This window comes from Platalea leucorodia (assembly GCF_965183815.1).
Source record: "Platalea leucorodia genome assembly, chromosome: 1".
Taxonomy (NCBI): Eukaryota; Metazoa; Chordata; class Aves; order Pelecaniformes; family Threskiornithidae; genus Platalea; species Platalea leucorodia.
In genome coordinates this window covers 153,796,789-153,817,609 of record NC_138823.1, presented here as the reverse complement: position 1 = coordinate 153,817,609, position 20,821 = coordinate 153,796,789, and the positions used below count along the sequence as shown (strand labels likewise).

Below are 20,821 nucleotides of genomic sequence, written 5' to 3'. Positions count from 1 at the left end.
TGGACTTGATGCCCTACCTGTGCCAAGGCTGGTTAGTCGGCTTTGTATTGGAGAAGACAACTTGGTTTCGATTACAGATTTTAAATCTTTGCAGACCAACTTAAGCTGTTTGGCTTCTTCTGTGAAGAATTAAAACATCCTTATGCTGTAAAACACTGCACTGAATTTTGGAAACTTACTCATTTACTGTCATCATCTTTTCAGTCTTGAATAAAATAGATTACTGGCAGTATGTGACAATCTGTCATGTATTTTAGCTCATGGGGATTCTCCTATTTCATTTGAGTCTTCTTTTTACTGATTTCAGCAGCTGCAAATACTTTTAAGGAAGACAAGAGGAAGGGAAGGCAATAAAAGGATGTGAGATGAAAGGAGAAGTGGGATTGGGTATGGAAAAGAGAGTAAAGCAGAGAAAGAGGAAGAGAAGAAAGGTGATTTTGAGGTTCATAAAGGAACAGGGGAGAAAGCCAAGAGTGAAACAGATCATATGTCACACCTCTCTGATTCTTTTTTTCTTATTTCATCTTCTCTAAGTAAGCAAAGAATGATCTTAAAAGCAGTGTCCAAATTTCAGCTCTCTGCTTTTGCCCCTTTTCTCTTTAAAGGGAGCTACAGGTGCTCAGAAGTACTCAAGTCTGGTTGTAGCACGTATCCGGAATTTTTTGGAAGTTGTCAGAGTAGTTTTGCAGCAGCAGTGAAGGTGACCGTGTGTATCCTGGTCACACTCCCTACAAGGAATCGTGTAATTCATTCCCTGCTGGTCCTTCACGCTTTGACACTTGTCTACTGGCTTGTGCACTGGAAAAGGCTTTCTGCAGGTGCTACGGGACTTTGCTCAGGAGCAAATATTTATACAGCAGTGATAGATAGCGTGTGTTTTCAGCATGAGTAGCAGGAATGCATTTAACTCCATGTGTAACAGGGATGAACGTGTTCCAAGTACATGTCTTTATTTATATCCCTCTAAATTCCTGTGCAAATTGGAGTCTCTCGTGCAATATCCTTACCCCATGCAGTCCTCCCTGTTACCATCGACACAGGGAGAAGCTGAGGAAAGGATGTGTTTCCCTTCATGCTTTATCAATATTTTCCTGCAATCATCAAGTAACTTGCTGTCGAAAGCTGTGTCACTATCCCATTCCCTTTCAGCCCAACAAGGATGAGAGCAGGCGAGAAATTAAGCAAGGATCCCTAAAGAGGAACACCAGCTGAGAAATATATTCTTAATATGTTTATAAACCACATGAATAATTTGTATCATGGAATATATGTACTATCATGTTTTGATAGGCCTTTTGACTAACATACCCTGTGGGTGTTCCTCTTCATGTCACAGGAAGGTATTTTTTCAGGAATGCTCGTCAATAGATAAAACCTGATTGTGGCAAATAATTTGGCATAGCTTCTGTTCAGCAAATGGGTTCCTCTGACAGTATCTGAATTAGTTCCAGCTCTGGCAAGTACTTGACAAACAGGGCCCAGTACTGGAGCTCTGTGTTGATATTGTTTATTCATTATTTGAGTAGGGTTGATAAGGCCCTAGGGCCTGATCCAAAGCCCACAGAAGTCAGTGAAAAGCCTCCACAAGCCTTTTTAGTCGCTGGAATCCTGTATTCTGTGTTTCAGAGTTTGGAAATCTGTGCCAGGAACTTCATCAATAACTGAAAGGCTGGAAGAAAAGCAAAGAGCAAACTTCTGGACAGGCGGAAAGAAGGCAAGGAGAATGAAAACATCCAATAAATTCTCAGCAGAGACAAAATGTCTCCGAGTAGCTTTTGTAGATGAAGATTTAAAAGATAAGTAACCTCTGATATTTTTAGGAAAGCACCAAGCTTCTAAAAGCCTTAAGACAAAACTAAAGTGAACATCCTAGGGTCTTAAAATCATTTATTCTACAAGTATCCTGTAGTTCAGTCTTCTGTAAATTAACCACATTCACCTTGATTTCTTGCGGTCGTCATAAATCCCTCAAGTTCTACTATTTTTAACAGCTTTATTTTTACAGTTTTTAATGATGATTGCTGGTAATTGAAAAGTTGCTAAAAACCTAATTTTACTAATGATAAGTTTATATGTTTGTGTTCAGTATTATAGGGATAGGCAGCAATGATCCCTCTACTTAGATTATCTAGTATTTTCCATGCTGAAAAATATTGTGATTATTTTTTAATTTGATGGTTGTTGTTGGGAAGCTCTGATGACTGAATGTCTGGAGCTGCCCTTTGAAATTGGTCAGGGATAAAATTCCAAATCTGTAAAAGTGCTTTTTCTTTGTCCTGTGAAAATCTGTTGGGATTTTCTGGTCTCAGCTGCTGACATTCACTATTCCCCTTCTTCCTTTTCCTTTCCTCTGGAAAGTTTGCTGAAACTCTAACTGATGGTGGACTTTGGGGATAACTGGGCTCACATCCCCAAAGCAAATGCATCAGTCACACTGGCGTGGCTGGAGTCTGCAGAACAGCTTCAGTGGAAGGGCATGAGAGAAGGTGGCAGATCATTCTCCTCCCAGTGCAATCCCTGTGGTGGCTCTCGGTTGCTGGCGCAGAGCTGTGGACTCTCCATGGCCCTAAGGGCAAATAAAGAATTGCCAGCTCCAACTTCTGACTTAGATACATGCTTGCAGTACGGGAACATTCAGAACTTTACCTGTATTGTTATGTGAATATAATGCTATTCAGCCCATAGCATAAATACAGTATGTGGTAGGAGAGCTGGGGCTGGGGAAAACTAGTTGGTGTGAATGTTTTCCTTACAACAATTCACAGCTCTGGGTATAGGTCTGTAGCACGCTTAACCTACACAAAAAAGACTGTTCAGGTATCTCCCAGCAACGCCCTCTTCTATGCTCTGGACACCCCCAGTATCTTCACTCCTGTACAGGTCATGTTTTTCACTTTTTAGACCTCTGACGATTCTGCTTCCTTTCCTGTGGATTATCTCCAAGTCCGCACACCAAAAAGTGACTCGATATTCCAGCTCAGGCCTTCCCAGTCCTCAGCACAATGAAGCCATTACTTGATATATCTTAGAGAAAGCACTCCCATTTAAACAGTTTGATGATGGCTGAAAACCACCAGAAAATTATTAAGAAAACTATTAAAAACCTTTGAACATAATTCTTTTAAAAAGTAGCATAAGACCAGTATAGATACAGACAAAAAAGTAGTAAATTCACCTATACTCATTCTTTAACCCTAACCACCTTTTGCTACCTGAAGCTGCCTGAGGCACAGGTTGGAGTCCGTGGAAAGGTCATCAGGCTTGTGGCTTTTCCTCAAAATTGTGAATTGTTCTTTGCTACAATTTCTTCCTTCTATTACACCACAAAGAAAGTTCTTCTTGTCTTGCCAAACGTCCTGCATCTGCGTCTCCTAAGTCTGACATATACACCTGTGTGATTCCATAACTACTTTTTAATGATTTGAGGACTTTCCATTCCACAAATCTCAGCCTCTTTTGAGAAGTCGTAGAAAATAATTTTTTATCCAGCCTCATTTTTTTTTCAGGCCAGAGCTAGCCGCAATTACTTAATATGCTTTAATGATTGCGTCATTTATAACAGAAGATGTTAGGAACCATTTCCTTGCTCCTTTGTGGAAGTACCAAAAGTATGTAGGAAAACATCATGAAAATATAATGGCAGAGAAATCAACCCACTCCTGTAGTTAAAACATTATCCGTAGAAAGATCTCAAATAATCACAGGCATGTTTGATTTGACAAGATTAGAGACTCGGAGTAAAATGTAAATGATTTAGAACTTTAAAAGTCAGATTTCTGAAGATATAAAAAACAAGTCAAGGCTTTACCCAATAACTGAGCAGGAGGAGAGTTACAGCAGGTTGGTATCTTAAATCATCCAAACCTAGTAGTGTTTGGTATATTTCCTAAGTAATTTTTGCAAATGGCACTTTGAACTCGTATCAGTGCAAGAGTTTAATTGTTTTTGTGTGCTTCATATAACTTAGCTACCCCAGTTTTTTTAAACTTTGACATCCATATGATTTTGATAACTTTTTTTAACTTTACTTCTTTGAGGAATAACATTGCTCTTCAGTTTGACTCTGGTCTTTCCACAGTTCTGAATTAACTCTACTTGGCTTAAGGAAACATCTATATTTAAAACTGCATAAACTTCAAACATACTGTACATTGAATCAGTGTTTTCTTGTCAGACCAGGGAATATCTGTATGCCATGAACAGGCTACTAAACCTGAACACATACAGAATTTTTCCAGAACAATTCTTCTATTTAGAGTAAAAAGGCAGGACAAACTGTGGAATAGTTCTGGAAATCAGCAACGCTCCACTGTCTGAATAGTTTTAATATTCAGATAAAACTGACTTTTGGTAATCATCTGCATTAGGTTGCAAGATTTTCACTCCTTGCATGTTTGCAGTGTCTACGCAGGGGATTTCAGCCTGGTGGCCATTTTGAACAGAACTTGAATATTAATCATGAGTAATCGCAAGCTCTGATTCTCCCTATCCCACGCTCCATCTCCAGCTTCTTCTTGATGGACAGATAATTGCCTCTTCATGGAAATCTTCCAACAACGTACTGGTTAATAAATCAATTGTCAGGTTCTATGGTATATTAGCCCAGAAAAGCTCACCATCCAGAACTATATATATGCCACCCATATTGCAACATGGTATCCTCTCATTAAGTACATAGAAAGTAGTTGTAATTTTTGTAAACTAGCAACTCTTGCCAAATTTTCTCCTGATTAGTATAATCCTTTTCTCATAATCTCTTATAATAATGCTTTATACTTCATTTATCTTACATAATTAGATCTTGGACAATCTCACAGGCTTATTACTTTTGTTTGTTAAAGCTCATTCTTCAGTCTAAGACATCAACAAACACTATACTTGGTAAATTGTATCCAAAATGTTTTCAGAATGATGTATGTACAACTTGGGTGTGTGTATCTACTGGGAAGGAAATTCAAATCTCAGAGGTCTTCATTCCTGGTACTACTATCACTATTCATACATGAGCCTTTAAGTTCTGGCCTTAAATCAGATCCCAGCATAAACTTGTTTTCTTTGTACCTCGCTACTGAAGTTTCCTGTCTTACACATTTAATAGAAAAACTGTCAATATTTCTTTCTCAACTGTTTTATGTTTTTTTTCCAGGAGACTGTTAGAACAGCTGGGAAAACTGCCAAGAAACTTGCTAAAGACAGTAAGAGCAGGAATTAAATCACAGAAAAACATGAAAAACCTGTAGCAGTGTCTGAACAGTGAAATAATTACTGTCGACCAGCAACTGTATCTAATAATAAGTTTTATAGCAGGGTGGTAAAGTTCCTGATATGCAACATTGTGTTTCAGCAGATAAATGCAAATGACAACTGAAGTATAATGGTGAACATTACAAAGTCTATGCCACTGTAGAACTGCTTGTTAAAGACAGTCTTGGAAGACTCTCTATTGACTTCACATTTTTACAGCTGTTTCTGCAAGTTTCTCAGGTGATGTCTATTAAACCAAGGATTTATATGGCTTTCATCCTCTCAGTATGTTCCCAGCAGCTCTTATGATCACTTAGAAAGTACAGAAACAGCAGGTTAATGGAAATTTTCAACATTTTCCAACAATAAAATTGATGAGCTACGGCCATAAAAATGTGGAGCGTGCTCAGTTGTCTCAGTTATAAGCAGTAAACTGTTTACTCCAGTTTTATTTTATTTCTACCTTTCTGAACTCCTGCATGCTGCCTTTCTATTCCACACAAGTGAACACTGGGGATGTGATAAAATATTATAACATGGCAGGTGTGCTTGTTTCCTGCTTTAAGACGGATGTACTGGTTCTCATATAGAATTCAGATCCTCACCTTTATTATTAGTTCAGATAACTCAGGTGGGTAATGGTAATAAAATTAACATCTAAGCTTAGAATTATCTGTAGGTCAACAAGTGGACTTTTTCATCTTTGATCGTGTGAGTGTCCCAAAGCTTTCCAAAACTGCAATTAGTGGAAAAAATTCTATGGATTTCAGTGAAATTGGACCAGATACTCATGGGGCCAAACTAATATAATCTGACTCCTCCATTTTCATCCCTGGAAACTGCTAACTAGCATGCAAAGGGTTAGGGATGCCATTCTCACCTTACCGTTGACTTAACTGGGCAATAATTTTGCCTTTCATATTTTAAGATTATCATTAATTCTGCTCCTTAACTGTGTACCTACTAAACTGCAGATAGCTTTGCCATTTGTACCAGGTTGGAAGTTCTTAAAGTTACTATCGCTATGGGAACAAGAGTGGGTTGCCAGCTGAGACCGCTGCCGGGCAGGCAGCACCAGAGGAGAGGTGCTGAGGTGCCCTGTGCAGCAGTCGAAGGATGCTGATGTTACGGGCTTCAAAGCTTACTTGAACTTCACGTCTCCAGTACCGTGTATAACCTCGGGGGCGGAGGGGGGGAGGCTTTTTTCCCCCTGCCTTCCTGTCCTCCAAACTCTGCCTTCATTCTGCAGTTAATTTGTTTCACCATTCCTACCCAAAAGAAATATGTTGTCAGGCCACGCTGAATGTCCAGTGAGCTGTGCAACTCCATTGTCATCAGTGAAATCCGTGAAAGAATGTGACACCTGTGAACCCTTTTGACGTCTGATGGCTTCGAGTAGGAGATTGCAGCGACTGCACTGATGCTGCTGGTAGTGACGATGCACCAGCTTTCACCCTGTGTTGGTTCTGTTGCGTTAACAGAAACCCAAAGGACCGTGAAGACCGTCTGACTTCGGCTGCCTGCGGCGGCCCGCCCCAGACACCGGGAGAAAGCCGCTGTTTCCGACGGCGCACGTCTCCCCGGGTCGGTGCCTCGCTTTCCTCGCACTCCCGTATTTGAGGAACGGCGGCAGCAGGCAGCGCCCCGAGAAGGAGCAGCAAAAGCAGTGCCCGTCCGTGCCCCGAGTGCACCAACCGGGGGCCAGGGCCGAGGATTTTGCGGGGCTCCTTCTGCCGGCTCGGCCCCGCGGGGCTCGGTCCGGGCACCCCCCGCCCCGCTCCGACCAGGTCGTTCCGCCGCCGGGCGCCCAGCCCCGGCCGCCGGGCCCGCTCCCCGGCCGGCACCGGCGGTTCCCCCCGCCCCGTCCGCGCTGCCCGGCGCCCCGCAGGGCCGGCGGCTGCCCCCGCCCGGCTGCACCGCCCCGCTGCACCGCCCCGCGCCTCCGGAGCGCGGAGGCAGCGCCGCCGCCGCCGCCCCGCCCGCCGCCGCTGCGCGCCGGGGCAGGCGCCGAGCAGGTGGCCGCAGGCAGCGGGCAGCGCCGCGGCATGTGAGGGGCCCCGGCTCGCCGCTCGGCCGCGCTCCCCGGGCAGGCAGCACCGGCCCCTGCCCTGCCCTGCCCTCCCCTCGCCGCTCGGCCGCGGAGGCAGGGCGCCCGCAGCTGCAGCCCGGCGGCGGCCGAGGGCTGAGCGCCGCGCCCCGCCGGGGGGCGGCCGTGGCGGAGGGCGGAGAGGAGGAGGAGGAGGAGGAGGAAGGCTGCGCGGGGCCGGAGGGACGCGGGAGCCCCCCGGCCGCGCAGGATGAAAGTCACGGTGTGCTTCGGGAGGACGCGGGTGGTCGTGCCCTGCGGGGACGGGAACATGAAAGTTTTCAGCCTGATCCAGCAAGCGGTGACCCGGTACAAGAAGGCGATCGCCAAGGTGAGGGGCGCGGGGAGCGGCGCCCGCGATCAATATGGCGCTTCCCGGAGCGGGGAGGGAAGCGAGGGGGAAAGTCCGGGCTGCCCCGCCGGGGCGGCGGGAGCGGGGCCGGGGCCGGCCGGCGGCGGCGGAGCCCTCCGGGGGGCGTGTGCCCGGCGCCGCCGAGGGGAGCCGGGGAGGGGGGCAGTGGGGGGGGGGGGGGCGGCCCCTCCGCGGCGGCCAGCGCGGCCCCAGCGCGGCTCCCCGCGGCCGCGGGCGCCTGGCGGGCCTCGGCCCTTTGTTCGCCGGTGCCTGGCGGCGAGGTGGCGGCCCCCGGGGGTGCCGGTGCGGGGGGGGGGCGCCCGAGCCCGGCCGGGAAAGGGGCGCGGGGGGCCGGCGGTGCCGGCTCTGCCCCGGGGCGGGCGGCGGGGCCGAGGCGCCGCGGGCCGGGCGGGAGTCGCCGCGGAGGGCTGGAAATCCAGCCCCAGGCTTCCCGGCCCTCCAGGCCCGGCGGGGAGGGCGGCGGGAGGGGAGCCCGCCGCAGGGGCGTCCGGCGGCGACCCGCGGGCCGGCCCCCCGCGCCGGGCCGGGGGCCGGGGGGGGCCCGCAGCGGCGCGGCCGCCCGCGCAGCCTCCGCGCCTGCCCCGCTGCCGGGGCTGCGGGGGGAGGCCCCGCCCGTGCGTGGGGCAGCCGCGGTGCCCCGGGGTGCGGGGAGCGGCGGGCCGGCCCGCGGCGGGGCTGGTCCCGAGTGCCGCCTGCGCTCCCTCAGCCCCATGTTGAAATCCCTGGCTGTGGGTGTGCAGGCGGTTGCACGCTTGGCTTTCCCTCCATAGGCGACTTGCTGGGCTTTGTTTTTTTCTTTCCTCTTTTTTTTTTCCCCTGTACTTTCTTCTTGTTGCTGCAAACTTCTTTTTAATCAACTGGTTTGTTGGGACAATATGACCGTCGCTAGCTGAGAACTTGAGCAGCGCCCTTCCCCTTCACTCTACCTGATCCATCCGAGCATTGAGTGCGCCTTTTTCCCCTTAGTGCTTCTGACACGCTTTACACTTCTGAACCTGGAAATTTTGTTTTGGCGAATGCTGACTCCCAGGCTCTTTGAAACCTGCGGCAGAAGGGGTAGTGTGATCAGTACATTGATTGGTTTTAAGTGATTCCCAAGAAAATTTTGAAGATCAGTTTTCTCACAATTACAGTTGCTGGGAGGAGAAAAGTAACTGAGGTTCCTATCACCTCCCCATTTGATTCCTGGAGAACGTGGGTTTGGAGAGAACAAACGCGTTCTCTCTGTATTTTCATTATTCCTCTTGTAACACAGTTGTGATTCTGGCTGGAAGAAGAGTAAAACGATTCACCAGGATATGACTGTGGCTGTATACCAGCTGTTATTTATATATGGCAGTTAATGCACATGGCAATCTACCTGCAAGAAGGAGACAGTGGCCGAAAGCACCTTCCTGGTTAAGGTAAACTAGTGGACAGTGAAGCGTGTCCCTTGGGGGAGCACCGAATGCCTCATCAGGCCATTCGGATGAGAAGTGTTTGCAGGATTTGTTCATCAGTGTTACAACATTAATAAAATTAATTATTTTGATGTGTCATTTTCCAAAACTGGCCCGTGTAACTCACACGGCGCTGGACGGCGTCCTGGTTTCCCACTGTTAAATTGCATTCAAGGATGGCAGTTGCATTCTGCGGTGTAATGTTAAGCCTGGAAGCGATTGCAGTAGCGAGCACAGGAGAAACACATGCAGTCACCAGGAAAAGGCTATGTGATTGCAAATGGTGTGGGTTTGTTCAGGAAAGAAGTGGCCCACCTGTGGAAACATGGAAAAATCAAAGTGTAACTCTTCTTCAGATATGCCATTGTATTTACTAAAAAGACAGTTTGCAGAGGTGCAGCCAGACTTTGACTGGCCCCTAGTCCCCAAAGCTCCTGATCTGGGTTTAAAATGACGTGGTGGTTTTATTTATTAGTATTTATATGGTGGTTATGCTATATGCCACTGGTATGGACTTGAGGTAGCCGTAATTACTGAGATTGTTTCTATTAAATGGAAATACTGTGGTTGAAAACACGGTAGCAGAGTCCATGGGCTTTTTCTGAGTGTTTTATATGGTCACTATCAAACCTTACTTTTAACTTAAATTTGCTGAAGATTTTCCGCAGTGATGTTTAAGTAGTAAGGAGGTGGATCCTCTGTGTCTTGTAAGTAAATGTATAGTGCTGTTTGCTGTGCTCGCCGTAGAGTAACATAGTAATTTTATGGTTTCAATGGCAGAATTTCATAGATTACTGTCTTTTTATAGCAGTTAGGTGGTTTCTTTCTACGCTAGTGTAGCAGATGAGCAAATCGTTACTTCAGAAAGAGACAAGAGAGGGGACAAATAATTCCTAAACAGAGAGGATGAAAGTATGTGTACACATATGAGTGTGCGATCTGGCAGCTGGTATCAAGCTGACGCTGAAATCTGCTTCACCACCACTGTGCTGTTATAGAAAAAAAAGTATATCTGGTGGAAGATTATTCAAAATGCTTGAATTAAATTTATGGTTTTCATACTTACAGGAAAACCAGCATTTCTCATCCTGCAAAAATGTGTGTGTCTGCTGCATGCAGCAGCTCCTTCAGAACTACTTGAAGCCTCCAAGAACTGAGTTGTCAGCCCTTCTTGGATTACCTCCCGCTTTGTCATGGTTTGCAGGTTGCGATTAGCAATAAGCCATCTGCATGGCGAGCACTTCTGACGTACCTGTGCAATTGTGGTGAGGCAGCCTGGCATCATGCTTGCGGAGTGCCAGGAGCAAGTAACTTCAAAATTTGACCTCGGCTTGAATTTTTCTGGCTTGGTATTCTTTAGGTTGAATAGACATGGTGAGAATGAAAAAAATACTTCAGGAAAATAATCTAGATAATAGTAAGGTTCTCCTCGCTGTAAAATTTTAAGACTTAAAAAGCATATAGATAACACACCTAGTTAGTTCTGGATGCAGTTGTTTATGGTTAGGATTTGTAAATCTCAAAATTCATTATGGATTAACGCTGCTGTCAATAATAAATCTTTAAGTGTAGAATAAGTTATTAATATGACAGGCTGTGCTTGAAGGTTGGGCTGTGTAGCGTGTATAGGAAATCTTCCTGTTCCTTTGCTTTTATTCCAAAAGAAGCTTTGGGTCTGAAACGTGATCCATTTTTCTGCAAGCTGTGTTTGTGGTGAACGAACAAGTGAATGATGAGACGTCCACCTTGTTCGGGGCAACTGGAGTCGGCAATAATTGATGGCGCTTATTGAAACCTTGTTTGCATGGTGGCCCAGTAAGGACGCTCTGTTGGTGTGGCTGGACTGGCGCAGCCTCCGGCGTGGTTTCTACGTGAGTGTTCAACGAGTACAGTTTGGGCACGGGGTGGCTGGCCTGAAAAATGGTAGGTGCGTTTCCAAACACTGCTGGTCGGGGCTGTGCAGGTTTTGTGTTGGTGTAGTTCTGCTCCTGGCTTCCTAGCAATTAATTTGATGCTAAAAAAATGCTGGTGAGAAGGTAAGAGGCATTTTGAGGAGGGGAAGTCAGTCACGCCTGACGGGCTTGATGTTAATGGCAAGAGATGATGGGCTGCCCCAAAAGGGAGCAGACGGAAAGGCAGTTGAGATGAAACATGTTTATCAAATGGTTGGCTGTAACCTAGTGTTAAAATGTGGAGAACTTGCATAAAAATGATGTATCAAGTAACCTTTTATCAAAAAGAATTAGTTGTGCATCCTGTACTTTTGGTTTCATCTGGTTGTAGCCAGAGACCTTTTCTGACTTCTTTTGGTGACTTTCGACTGTCACCATAGTCTTTGTGTGCTTTGGGTTTTTTGGGATATCGTAAGCATTTCAGCTCTTATTTTCTTGCAAATATAAATAAGCATGCATAGGTAATGGGTGGGCATCATATTTTTTTAAATTTTAGCTTTACTATGTTGTCTTTGAGTTATGTAAACAAGCATGGTAAACAGGAATCTGAAATAAGAAATCATACCTTTACAGGAGTCTTTCAGTCTCATGTTCAGTCCCTATAGGGATCGTTCAGTCTCTGTGATAGTTCAGTCTGATGTCCTGCGTATCATGAGCTTGTAGTGATGTTCCCGGACCCTGTATATAACCTTGATTTTCTAGTTAAAATAAGTAAAGTAGCAGTTTTCTTGCTGAGTCAAAGATTTTAGGAGGACTCTCTTGAGACACCTTTCCTCTCCCCCTCACCAAATCCTGTGGGAGAGTAAGTGTTCGGGGGTTTGTGATGTTGTATGGAACAATGCTTGAATTGTTAATTTAAAAACTGCGGCACGTTAATATTTGTGAAAAGAAATTGTAATCTGCTGTTTGATAGCGTTTGAAGGCAGTTGCTGATAAGAGACCAGAACTCAAGGCAAGTTGGCTGTGTACGCAAAGGTAGCAGGTGTCAAATGGCCATATTCTCACTTAATTTGTACATAGGAAGCTTAGGCCACCTAGAGCTTAAAGCTCCACTTCTTTGGTTTTTTTCCCTGTGCCAGCTAACTGGGTCTTCTCAGATTAGTTGCTTAAAAGTCAGCTCCCAAACAGCAGGTTGTTTTGCAGGTACACAACGGCAACTTCGATGCTTTTTATGTTCTGCGGAGCAAACACTTTCACAGTTGCTTGTGAGTGTGTCACTGGGGCATCGGTTATAGATCCTAATACACAGGGGTGGGTTGGTATGAAAATCTGCCGATTTTACTTGAGTTTTTTATTGGTCTGGGCACATTCACCGCTCGAGTTTTGGGCATAGGCTTAGCTGGTTCCTCCACAGTGCCCATGCAGAGACACTTTCAGAATCGTAATAAAAACACTCGTGGGCAATAGTGGTTAACTTTAGCATAAAAAAGATTTTAATTTTTTTTTATAATTAGATTTCATTTTGATAGCTATGTAAATCTTGAGCCTGTTGTGGGTAGAAAGAAGTCTTATAGGCTGTTTTCAGAATATGCAGGAACCTTCTCCACCCCAAAAAGGAACCGTAAACCCAAAAAATCCCTCTCAGCCCTGCTGCTCAGTTGGCTGTTGGTTTACTTCTAGCTGACACCACCAGGATGAAGTCTCTGGGCTCTGTGTTTAGTATTGGCTGGGTGGTATTTCAATGGTTTACCTGAGCCAGGAGAGCCCCGATTCCCTGGGGCTGCTGGTACTTTTCTCAAGGTACTTTTCTCAAGCCATCTCTTGGCCTCTTTGCTGATGTTGAGCTCCCAGCATCGGCAGTGAAACCCAGCTGACTGGCAATGTCGCTCTGCTGCAGCTTGGGGAAAGCTACGAACAGCAGTGGAGAGCTGCTAATTTAAGGAAGAAAAGTACTGAAATGGGTCACGGTCGCTTAGTGTTCAGGAAGCTGTTGTGCGATGCTGCAGGTTTGGGAGTTGATGGTGGAAACGCAAGGCTACGTCTTGCATATAGTGACTTAATTCCCTCCACACATTACAGAAAACTTCCTTTTAACCACTTCTCACCAACTCCTTCTGTGTTTTTAGCAGAGTGAGTGTTTTCCTGTCGTTGTCGTCATCTGTGAGTACAGGTGACTCTCACACATTACACGAGAGGTTGCAGGGTGAAGGTAGGAATGAACCTTTGGATCAAGCGTGGCAGCGGCTGTGGAGGTCCCTTGCACGGGGACTTTGCTGTTCAGCAGTGCTGTGCCCGAGGGGACCTGTGGCTTGAGAGGCGGGGAGCTGCACGAGCTGTGCCGTGCCCTGGGCAGGGCTTTGCCCCTCTTCGCCAGGTCTTGCCTGCGTTCAGCCATCCATGGTACGAGGGAGGAGGCTTGTCTTCAGGAGGCCCGAGGGCTGCGCTGGGGCTGTAGCCGTGTTGTTCGAGCAAGCAGAGTAAATGCTTTTGGGATTATTCAAGGCTAATGGAGAGAAAAACTGAATTCTGTTGTGCTTATGAAGAGGGGCATAAGAAGCGGACAGCATGCAAGCCCTTCAATTTTGAAGGTGTTTTCAATAAAGGGTACGTGTGGTACTACTGTGGTTGGCTGATGTGAGCAGTACCTATCTTTAGCTGGACGGGATACATCACTGCTTTCACTTTGGCATTATGTGGTTTCTCAGTATTTCAGCGTTACTTAACGGCGATCGAAGTGAAGTGTGTGTTTGTGGAAGAGTGGCTTGAGAGTGATTTCCCTTTGAGCAAATGCAGCGCTTGGCTGCTGTGAGCAGTTCCTGTAGCTCTGAGGGGACGACTGCGGAGGAGCCTGTGAAAGCGCTCAGCGCATCAGGAGAACAGGTCCTGGAGGCAATTTGGGGTTTAGGGAGTTGCCCGCCTTTCTTCTCCTGGGCGATAGCCTTCCAGCAGTGGAAAACCATCTGATTCTCATAGCTTTTTACACTTTAACTTTGGATATAATGGTCACAGATGTTTTAGTTCTGTTATAAAAACACCACTGGAAGTAACACTTTCTCAGTTGTACCAGACTGTGACATCTTTTGGTCGTGGCACATTTGATCTGGTAAAATAAGATGGAGAAAATGGGGGAGAAATGCTGGTGATGTTAGTTATACAAAATACGGTTCATGTAGCTTTAAAACAATTTCCTGGTTCTTCAAAGGAAAACAAACCTTTTCATCCAAATATAAATTGAATGGATAAAACATGCAACAATGCTGAACCAATGCTTATGTATATTGAAAATAAAGTGGAATTCTTCTAACATCAGTCTAGAGCATAGCACAGATGTTCTCACTCAGAAATATTTTGTGAGCAGCAAGAAAATAAAAAGTGGAGCAAAAAGTATTAAAAAATTCTGCAAGATACTTTAGGGCATCTGTGCTGCCCCCCCTTTTAATATACATTATATATTTTCCATGTTTCTTTGAGGTCATTTTACTGTAATGCTCAGCAAGTCTGGTACTGGAAGACAGATAAAAAACCACCAAAAAACCAAACTGCCTTTGAGCTAAGTTACATAATCCGGTGGTGCTGTTTAAGAAAAAGAGAAAGAAAAAAAGAATACAGCAGCACAGATGTATATAATACTTGTCAAAATGACTAATATTACTAGTGAAAGAGAAATTAGTAAAATTCTAAGTTGGGGAAAAAATAATTTTAAATTAACAGTAAACATTAGGAACTTTTTGTTTTTGAGATAATCACATTAATTTTTCTTGTTACAATACTGTAGCAATGTCAGATTTTTTCTTACTGGTAGCCTTGGTTATTTTCTCAAATTGGTTCCAGATCTTTGTTAAATCAGAAATAATTTTAATAATTATTTTATTGCAATATTTGCTGCTGTTCTTATTTTAATCAGGTAGCAGGTACATGACAGTAACTTATTTCCTACTTCAGTTTCTTATTGTGAAGTGGTACACGTTGATAACCCATTTAGTCCCAAACAAAAGGAGAAATGCATCCCTACTGAAAACTCTTGGACTAGATCCCACATGCTGCGTCTCAGGGCTGGGGTCTCCAGTGGAGGGGAAGAGTAATAAAGGCCAAGCGTGTTTCTGTGCAAGGGGGAGCAACTCTTGCTGCCCAGGAGCAGAGATGAGCATCCCATGGAGCTGGGCCCTGGGATGCTGCTGTGTTCCCGCCTGGCACCGTGCGCTGGTGCTGGAGCTCTGGTGCTGGAGCAGTTGGCTGGTGTCACCTCCTGGATCGTTGTGTCTCCAGCTCGTCAGGACTTTATGGTAACAGAGACAGGGTTGGCAGAAGGGAAACGACTGTGGGGAGAAGAGTGGTCTGCTCTAGGGGAGGAAAAAAGGAGACTGGCGAAAGGAAACGCTTTTGGGGTAATGATAATTGGATGTAACTCCTGGTGCCTTTTGTTTCACGTGAGAGGGAAACAGGAGCTTGCATGGAAGCAAGACAGTAATGGAGTGAATTAAGTACTGACAAACATAAAGAGCTGAAGATGGGAATAAACTGGTTAACTTGGTGCCCTGGTGGTAAGTGGTCAATTTAGGAAGAGGGTGAAAAATTGACCTCAGTGGCACAACAGATGTCACCCAAAAGGCTTTCTTTTTAAAAAGAAACCTGTGGCATTTATTATAGGAAGCTTCCCTTTTTGGGCAATAAGCTTAGTGAATCCCTGATTTGGTAGGGAAAATAGACACTATTTTGGAAAAACGATGTCACATTTTTGGCCATACTTTTCACATTCTTTCACGCTCAGCCTGCTGCTGATGCAGCGAGATTTTGAATCTGTTGCAGGAGGAGCGAGCTGGTACATCGTTAGCAGTTTTCTTTTTAAGTGGCCACATTTATAGGATTTTTGTTCCGGGTATGCATGTCTTTACAGACTCAGAATGGCAATGTTTCTGGTGTTCATAGGAGAAAAAAAAGTTAGGTGGGTACAAAATGTTTTAAATGGAGATAGGACTCTTGGGAGTGCCTGTATGTTTGCGTGCGCACCCACTTAGGTGTTCTCAGTTGTTTGAAGAAATGTAGCCACACTTACTAAATGAAAAAGTAGTCTCACCTTACCCCATCTTTTTTGCATGTGCTTTCAAAGTTGTTGAGTTACTCTATCTTCCCCCTAGGCAAAGGCCACATAATGTTTTTTTCTTCCCTATTAAATGTCAGAAGCAATATCCTACTTGTGAGAAACTTGCAGAGATACACCTTTTTGTGCATATAATGAGAAGAATGACTTTGTTCCAAGTTCTCGGAGTCCTTCTGAGCAGGAAGGAGCAGGAGCAGAATTTAATGAAATGTGGAAAAATTACTTCTAGGGATGCTGGAGTGTCTCTGAGACCAAGTAGCTTGGAAGTTTTGTTGCTATGACAACTAAAATGACAGTTTAAAAAAAAAAAAAAAGAATAAATTGGAAGCTTCAGAACCTTTAGCTTCTTTAATAAACCGCTAAGTGGAATAACAAGGCTTGATTTAATTTGGTCTCTCTAAGAACCTGTTGTACCAAACATTATTTGCATTTTTTTTAAGTGTGCATTTGTTTGTGCTGTCAGTTTTTTCCCCTCTGCCTTCCTGTGAAGACTGCTTGCCTGCAGCTGCGAGTGCTGGGAAAGCGGCCAGCTACCAAGTACCAAAAGAAGAAGAATTCAGGCAGCCGGGCTGCGGTGGCCAGCCGTTCCTGGTGAATGAGCCTCTGGCCTCGGCGCCACGTGCGGCCTCTGAAGATGAAGAGGGAAAGGATTTTACCCCCCTTGAATTTGTCGCCGTCTTTTGGCAGTACCAGGCTGCTGGAAGACTGCTAGCCTGAAGTGTTAGGCTTTGCTGGAAGTTAAAAGATACTGTGCGCTTGGCCTGGCTGTGGACGTGGCTCCCCCGGGCTGAGCTGCCGCTTCTGCAGGGCTCCCGCGAGGCGCTTGCGAGGGGGCTCGGTGCTCGGGCGGGTTTGGATCAAGGTGAGGGTGTGACTCAGTTAATTGTTTATTGCTGATGAAGATGCTGCTTCTCTTGCTGCACTGTAGGTCCGAGATGGCTGGGGACAGGGGAGAGGAAAAGCATCAGCACAGGAGACACCTCTGCTGTCCTCAGTCAGAGTCCTGTCTTCTGGGCATGGTGCAAGTTCAGAGCATCGTTTCCAAATCCTATGTTGAACATTTTTTTCTGGCATTAAGAATAATAATTTGAGAAGACGGGCTTGAAGTTTTCCGCCCTCACTGAGTTTCCTTAACGGCAGCTTTTATTGCCTTTTCTAGTTTTTCTTCAGATGAAAAATAGTACAAATAAATGTGGTCTGTAATAATTCTGGAAATTTTGAAGTCTGAACTAAGAAATTGCAAGAAAAAGTGGACTGGGTGAAATATGAGCTTTTAAATTTGGCATTGCCTGTTAGCGTAGGCACTGTGTTGTAAAACAGCCACTGAACATGGTTTTAAATGGCTGTAACTCTGTGTATGCAAAATATTTTTATGTTTAAGTGCTGCTGTTTGTTTAAAGAGAAGACCTTCTATATTTTCTAGACTTAGCTAACCTGGTCTAAAAAGAAAATCTTATGCTCTGTATGTAAAACAGTGTATTTAACTTGTGGTTATATTAGGCAATGGAGTAGTCTCACCCTGTGCCCAGCAATCACTCAAGAACATAATGCTTTGGTAAACTAAAACCAGATGTTAATGTGCGTGAAATGTTACTGTAATCAGTGTCTTATAAATCTCTTCTTTATTAGTATAGTTGTTTGAAGTAAATTCCTGATGACCCATTTGTTGCTTTGGCGTTGCCATAAAATAGCTATTGTTAGCTTAAAGCCCCCCTGCTGAATTGAAAGCCACAGATAATGAGTATCCAGTATTGCATCTTTTGGGGTTTATAAAATATTTAGCTGAAAAGGCTCCTGGTTCTCACCCTGTCTGTGCGGAGGTAAGAAGTTTCCTTTGCTGGTGGAATTCTCTAGCTGGGGAATGGGAGCTAGCTTGTACGAAAAGCTAATTTGTGCCTAGTTAAATATTCTTTTGATATTTGAATATGAAGTAATTAGCTTGGATGTACTGCTGTTTATGTTTTAGGATTTGGAGAAGTCTAAACAAGCTGCTGAAGGGAACTGTGTCATAAATCTACTTCTGAAATATTTTTTGAGGATTGTATATTTCAGACTGAGACTAAATCTGCTTTTTGTGGCGTTATTTTTCTGCTGGCCAGTGAGTGGTGGGAGAAGTGCTGAGCTAAGTGGTTAAGGAAAGGTTTGGGCAGCAGGCTGATGTCTTCCTGCGGGCCTTACAGGGTGAGCAGATAGACCCACGTGGGAATCCCCTTTCTAAAAGTGCTCTCAAGGTGGCTGTGTAATTGCTTACGGATGGATGCTACTCTTCTGACTTCTAAAAAAATATGTAGTTCAATATTTACTGTAGCCATCTGCTGTACTTGAGCCCAGATTTTAGGAAAGGGTCTATTTTGTTCCATTTCATAATTCAATACTTGCTTGGTCTCATAGTGGAACAAAATGAAAAAAAGAGCATTTTTTTTCCCTTTGTTTTATGTGAAAGTTATTAAACTATTTTGAATCTCTAAATCATAATAGCTAATTTTGTAAAATGTTTGTCCTGTTTTACGGGTGGTCTGTGTTTCCCTTTATTAGACCATGTATTGTCTCTGATTAGACAGTGTGTAAAGACTGCTCTAACTCTAGCTGCCTTCACAAGTTGCTTCTGATTCAGTGTGCCAGGGTTTTGTTGCCTTCTGAAAGGCTTTGTTTCCAAAGGTTGGTGGATGCCAAAGACATTGTGAATAGAGATCCATTTAAAGACACAATGAGTATGCATTTTTTCTTGATCACTTTTGGAGATTAAAGTTCTGTGTGATACTGAAAAAAAAATAGTTTTTTTGTAATTAATTAATCTTTTAGAAAGACACTGTTTTTCATCCAGAATTTTCCTGTTGCTTTTTCAAAAAAGTGTGTTATTACTTTCTGAACTCAAGTGTGGAGTGCAATAATTCACTTTGGGTCTTGTGTTATTCTGCAGTGTGAGCTGCAAGCTGAGATGGGGAGCAGAGATCTGAAATCGGTTTATAATAAACAGCCCTTTGCAGCCTGCCTTTCACCTGATGCGCTACTCGGAAAACCGGCCTTCAGTGAGGACCACATGGCTTCAGATTTGTAAACTGTGCCTAGGTGCAATAAATAGGAGGGTCTGTTCTTTGCAGTTGCAAATTGTGCCTTCCTCAGCATCAACGGCAAATGGGAAGCAGCCTGGTGCTTCTCACCTGCCCGCTTTGCAGTGCGTGCGGAGCTGTAAAATCAAACACAGAGCTCAAAGATGCCGAGTTTTATCTATTTTAACTTTGTAGCTCCCCTCTCCCTCCCTCTGAAGAAGTAGGCCTACAAATCCAGCATGATACGTAAAAGCAAAGTTGTGGAGTCCTCCCCCCTCCCTTGCATCTTTCTGTGTAGGTTGTTCTGCAGACCAGATCGTCACACCTGCTACCAGCCTCCTTCAGAGAGTAGATTGCAGCCTTGCAATTAAGTGCTCCTAACATCTGTTGGTGATGGGCCAGCAGCAGGACAAGGCTTTTAGCTTCGATCGGCTCTGCTGGTTTGGGAATGTTGTTAAATGAAGAAGGGAGAAAGAAAATATCAGAGTGACTTTGAAATAAATGTAAAGTAAATATGAAGCAGGAAAAAGTGGAACTAATAAAATTCACCACTTCTATTTTTTTTTTTAAAAGCGTGGATTTTAATGCATATTATGCTCAGTATAGGAGAGCTCCAATAATTAAAACTAGATCTGTGTTTTATTACTTCTTAAGACACTTAATGGTGATTATACTGTTTAGCAAGTGCTTCATATCACTTCTCAAGTAATTTTTATAGCTGTGTGCTGGCATAGGACCTGTCCGTTACAGAAGCCTTTGGAAATCAGCTAATAAAATCCACTTGAAATTCAGATGTTGAAAAGCATGGAGACTTCTTCTCTTTGTGTCTTTACTTACACCGTTGCTCCGGTCGTTGCCGTGGACTTGAATTTCCAGAGCTGTATCCAGGCTGGTTGCTGCTGAGCTGCACTTGCTGTGTGCCATACAGGCACCAGCTCTGGTGCTGCAAGGTGAGCGGAGGCTCTGATTTGCAACGTGGTTGGGCTGCCATGGTGTATTCCTCTCTAGTAGGTTAATGGCTTTTATAGCTTGCTTTTATTATAGGATGAACTACTTCAAATTGCCTTTATTTTTAACATGGAGGTAAGATTATGCATACAGGTTGTACAAGTTGTCAGTAAAGACCAAATGTTTTGTGTCCCTACACAGTTAAGAGATTCACTAACTCAGCTGTAATTCAGAGTAAATCAGAGTGTCTTCAGAGAAGTTTAATGTGACTTAATAATTATTAAGTAATATAGTGTAAAAATTAATAATTTAATAATTATTAAGTAATATATTGTAAAAAATTGGTGAGAGGTATTTTTTTTTGTGACAAGTGTTTCTTACTCCATTTTAACAGACTTCCAAGTGCACAGGAACCTGAGGTATGGAAAGAGGTATATGTAGAAATGAATAGGGAAGACTCTAAATGCTGTGGTTAGGATTTAAGAAAATGGTTGCAGTGTCTTTTGGTTCCTTTCAGAAGCGTTGGCTGAATCCTGTGGTGAAGATACAGGCAATATCTAGTTAGTTTTGCTTTACTGATGCTGTGATTTGAGAAGGGAAATGTATCTGTCAATGCCCTGCTTTTTTGGATGTGAAATAGGGGCACAGAGTAGGAACGGGCTCCTTTTAATCACTGCTCTCCCAACACAGC

At 44.4% G+C, this 20,821-nt stretch overlaps 1 protein-coding gene across 8 annotated transcripts in view; it reads left to right on the top strand.

The window, feature by feature from the left end:
* Positions 1 to 7,541: 7,541 nt before the first annotated feature.
* The window catches only part of PARD3 (par-3 family cell polarity regulator), a gene marked incomplete at its 5' end in the record, with an annotated part of 469,207 nt that continues 455,927 nt past the window's right edge, over positions 7,542 to 20,821 (top strand). For all 8 annotated transcript variants that reach the window (XM_082311551.1, XM_082311553.1, XM_082311552.1 and 5 more), the window contains one exon: positions 7,542 to 7,661. In XM_082311551.1, coding sequence (XP_082167677.1) covers positions 7,542 to 7,661 — 120 coding nt within the window. The remainder of the gene's footprint in view (positions 7,662 to 20,821) is intronic.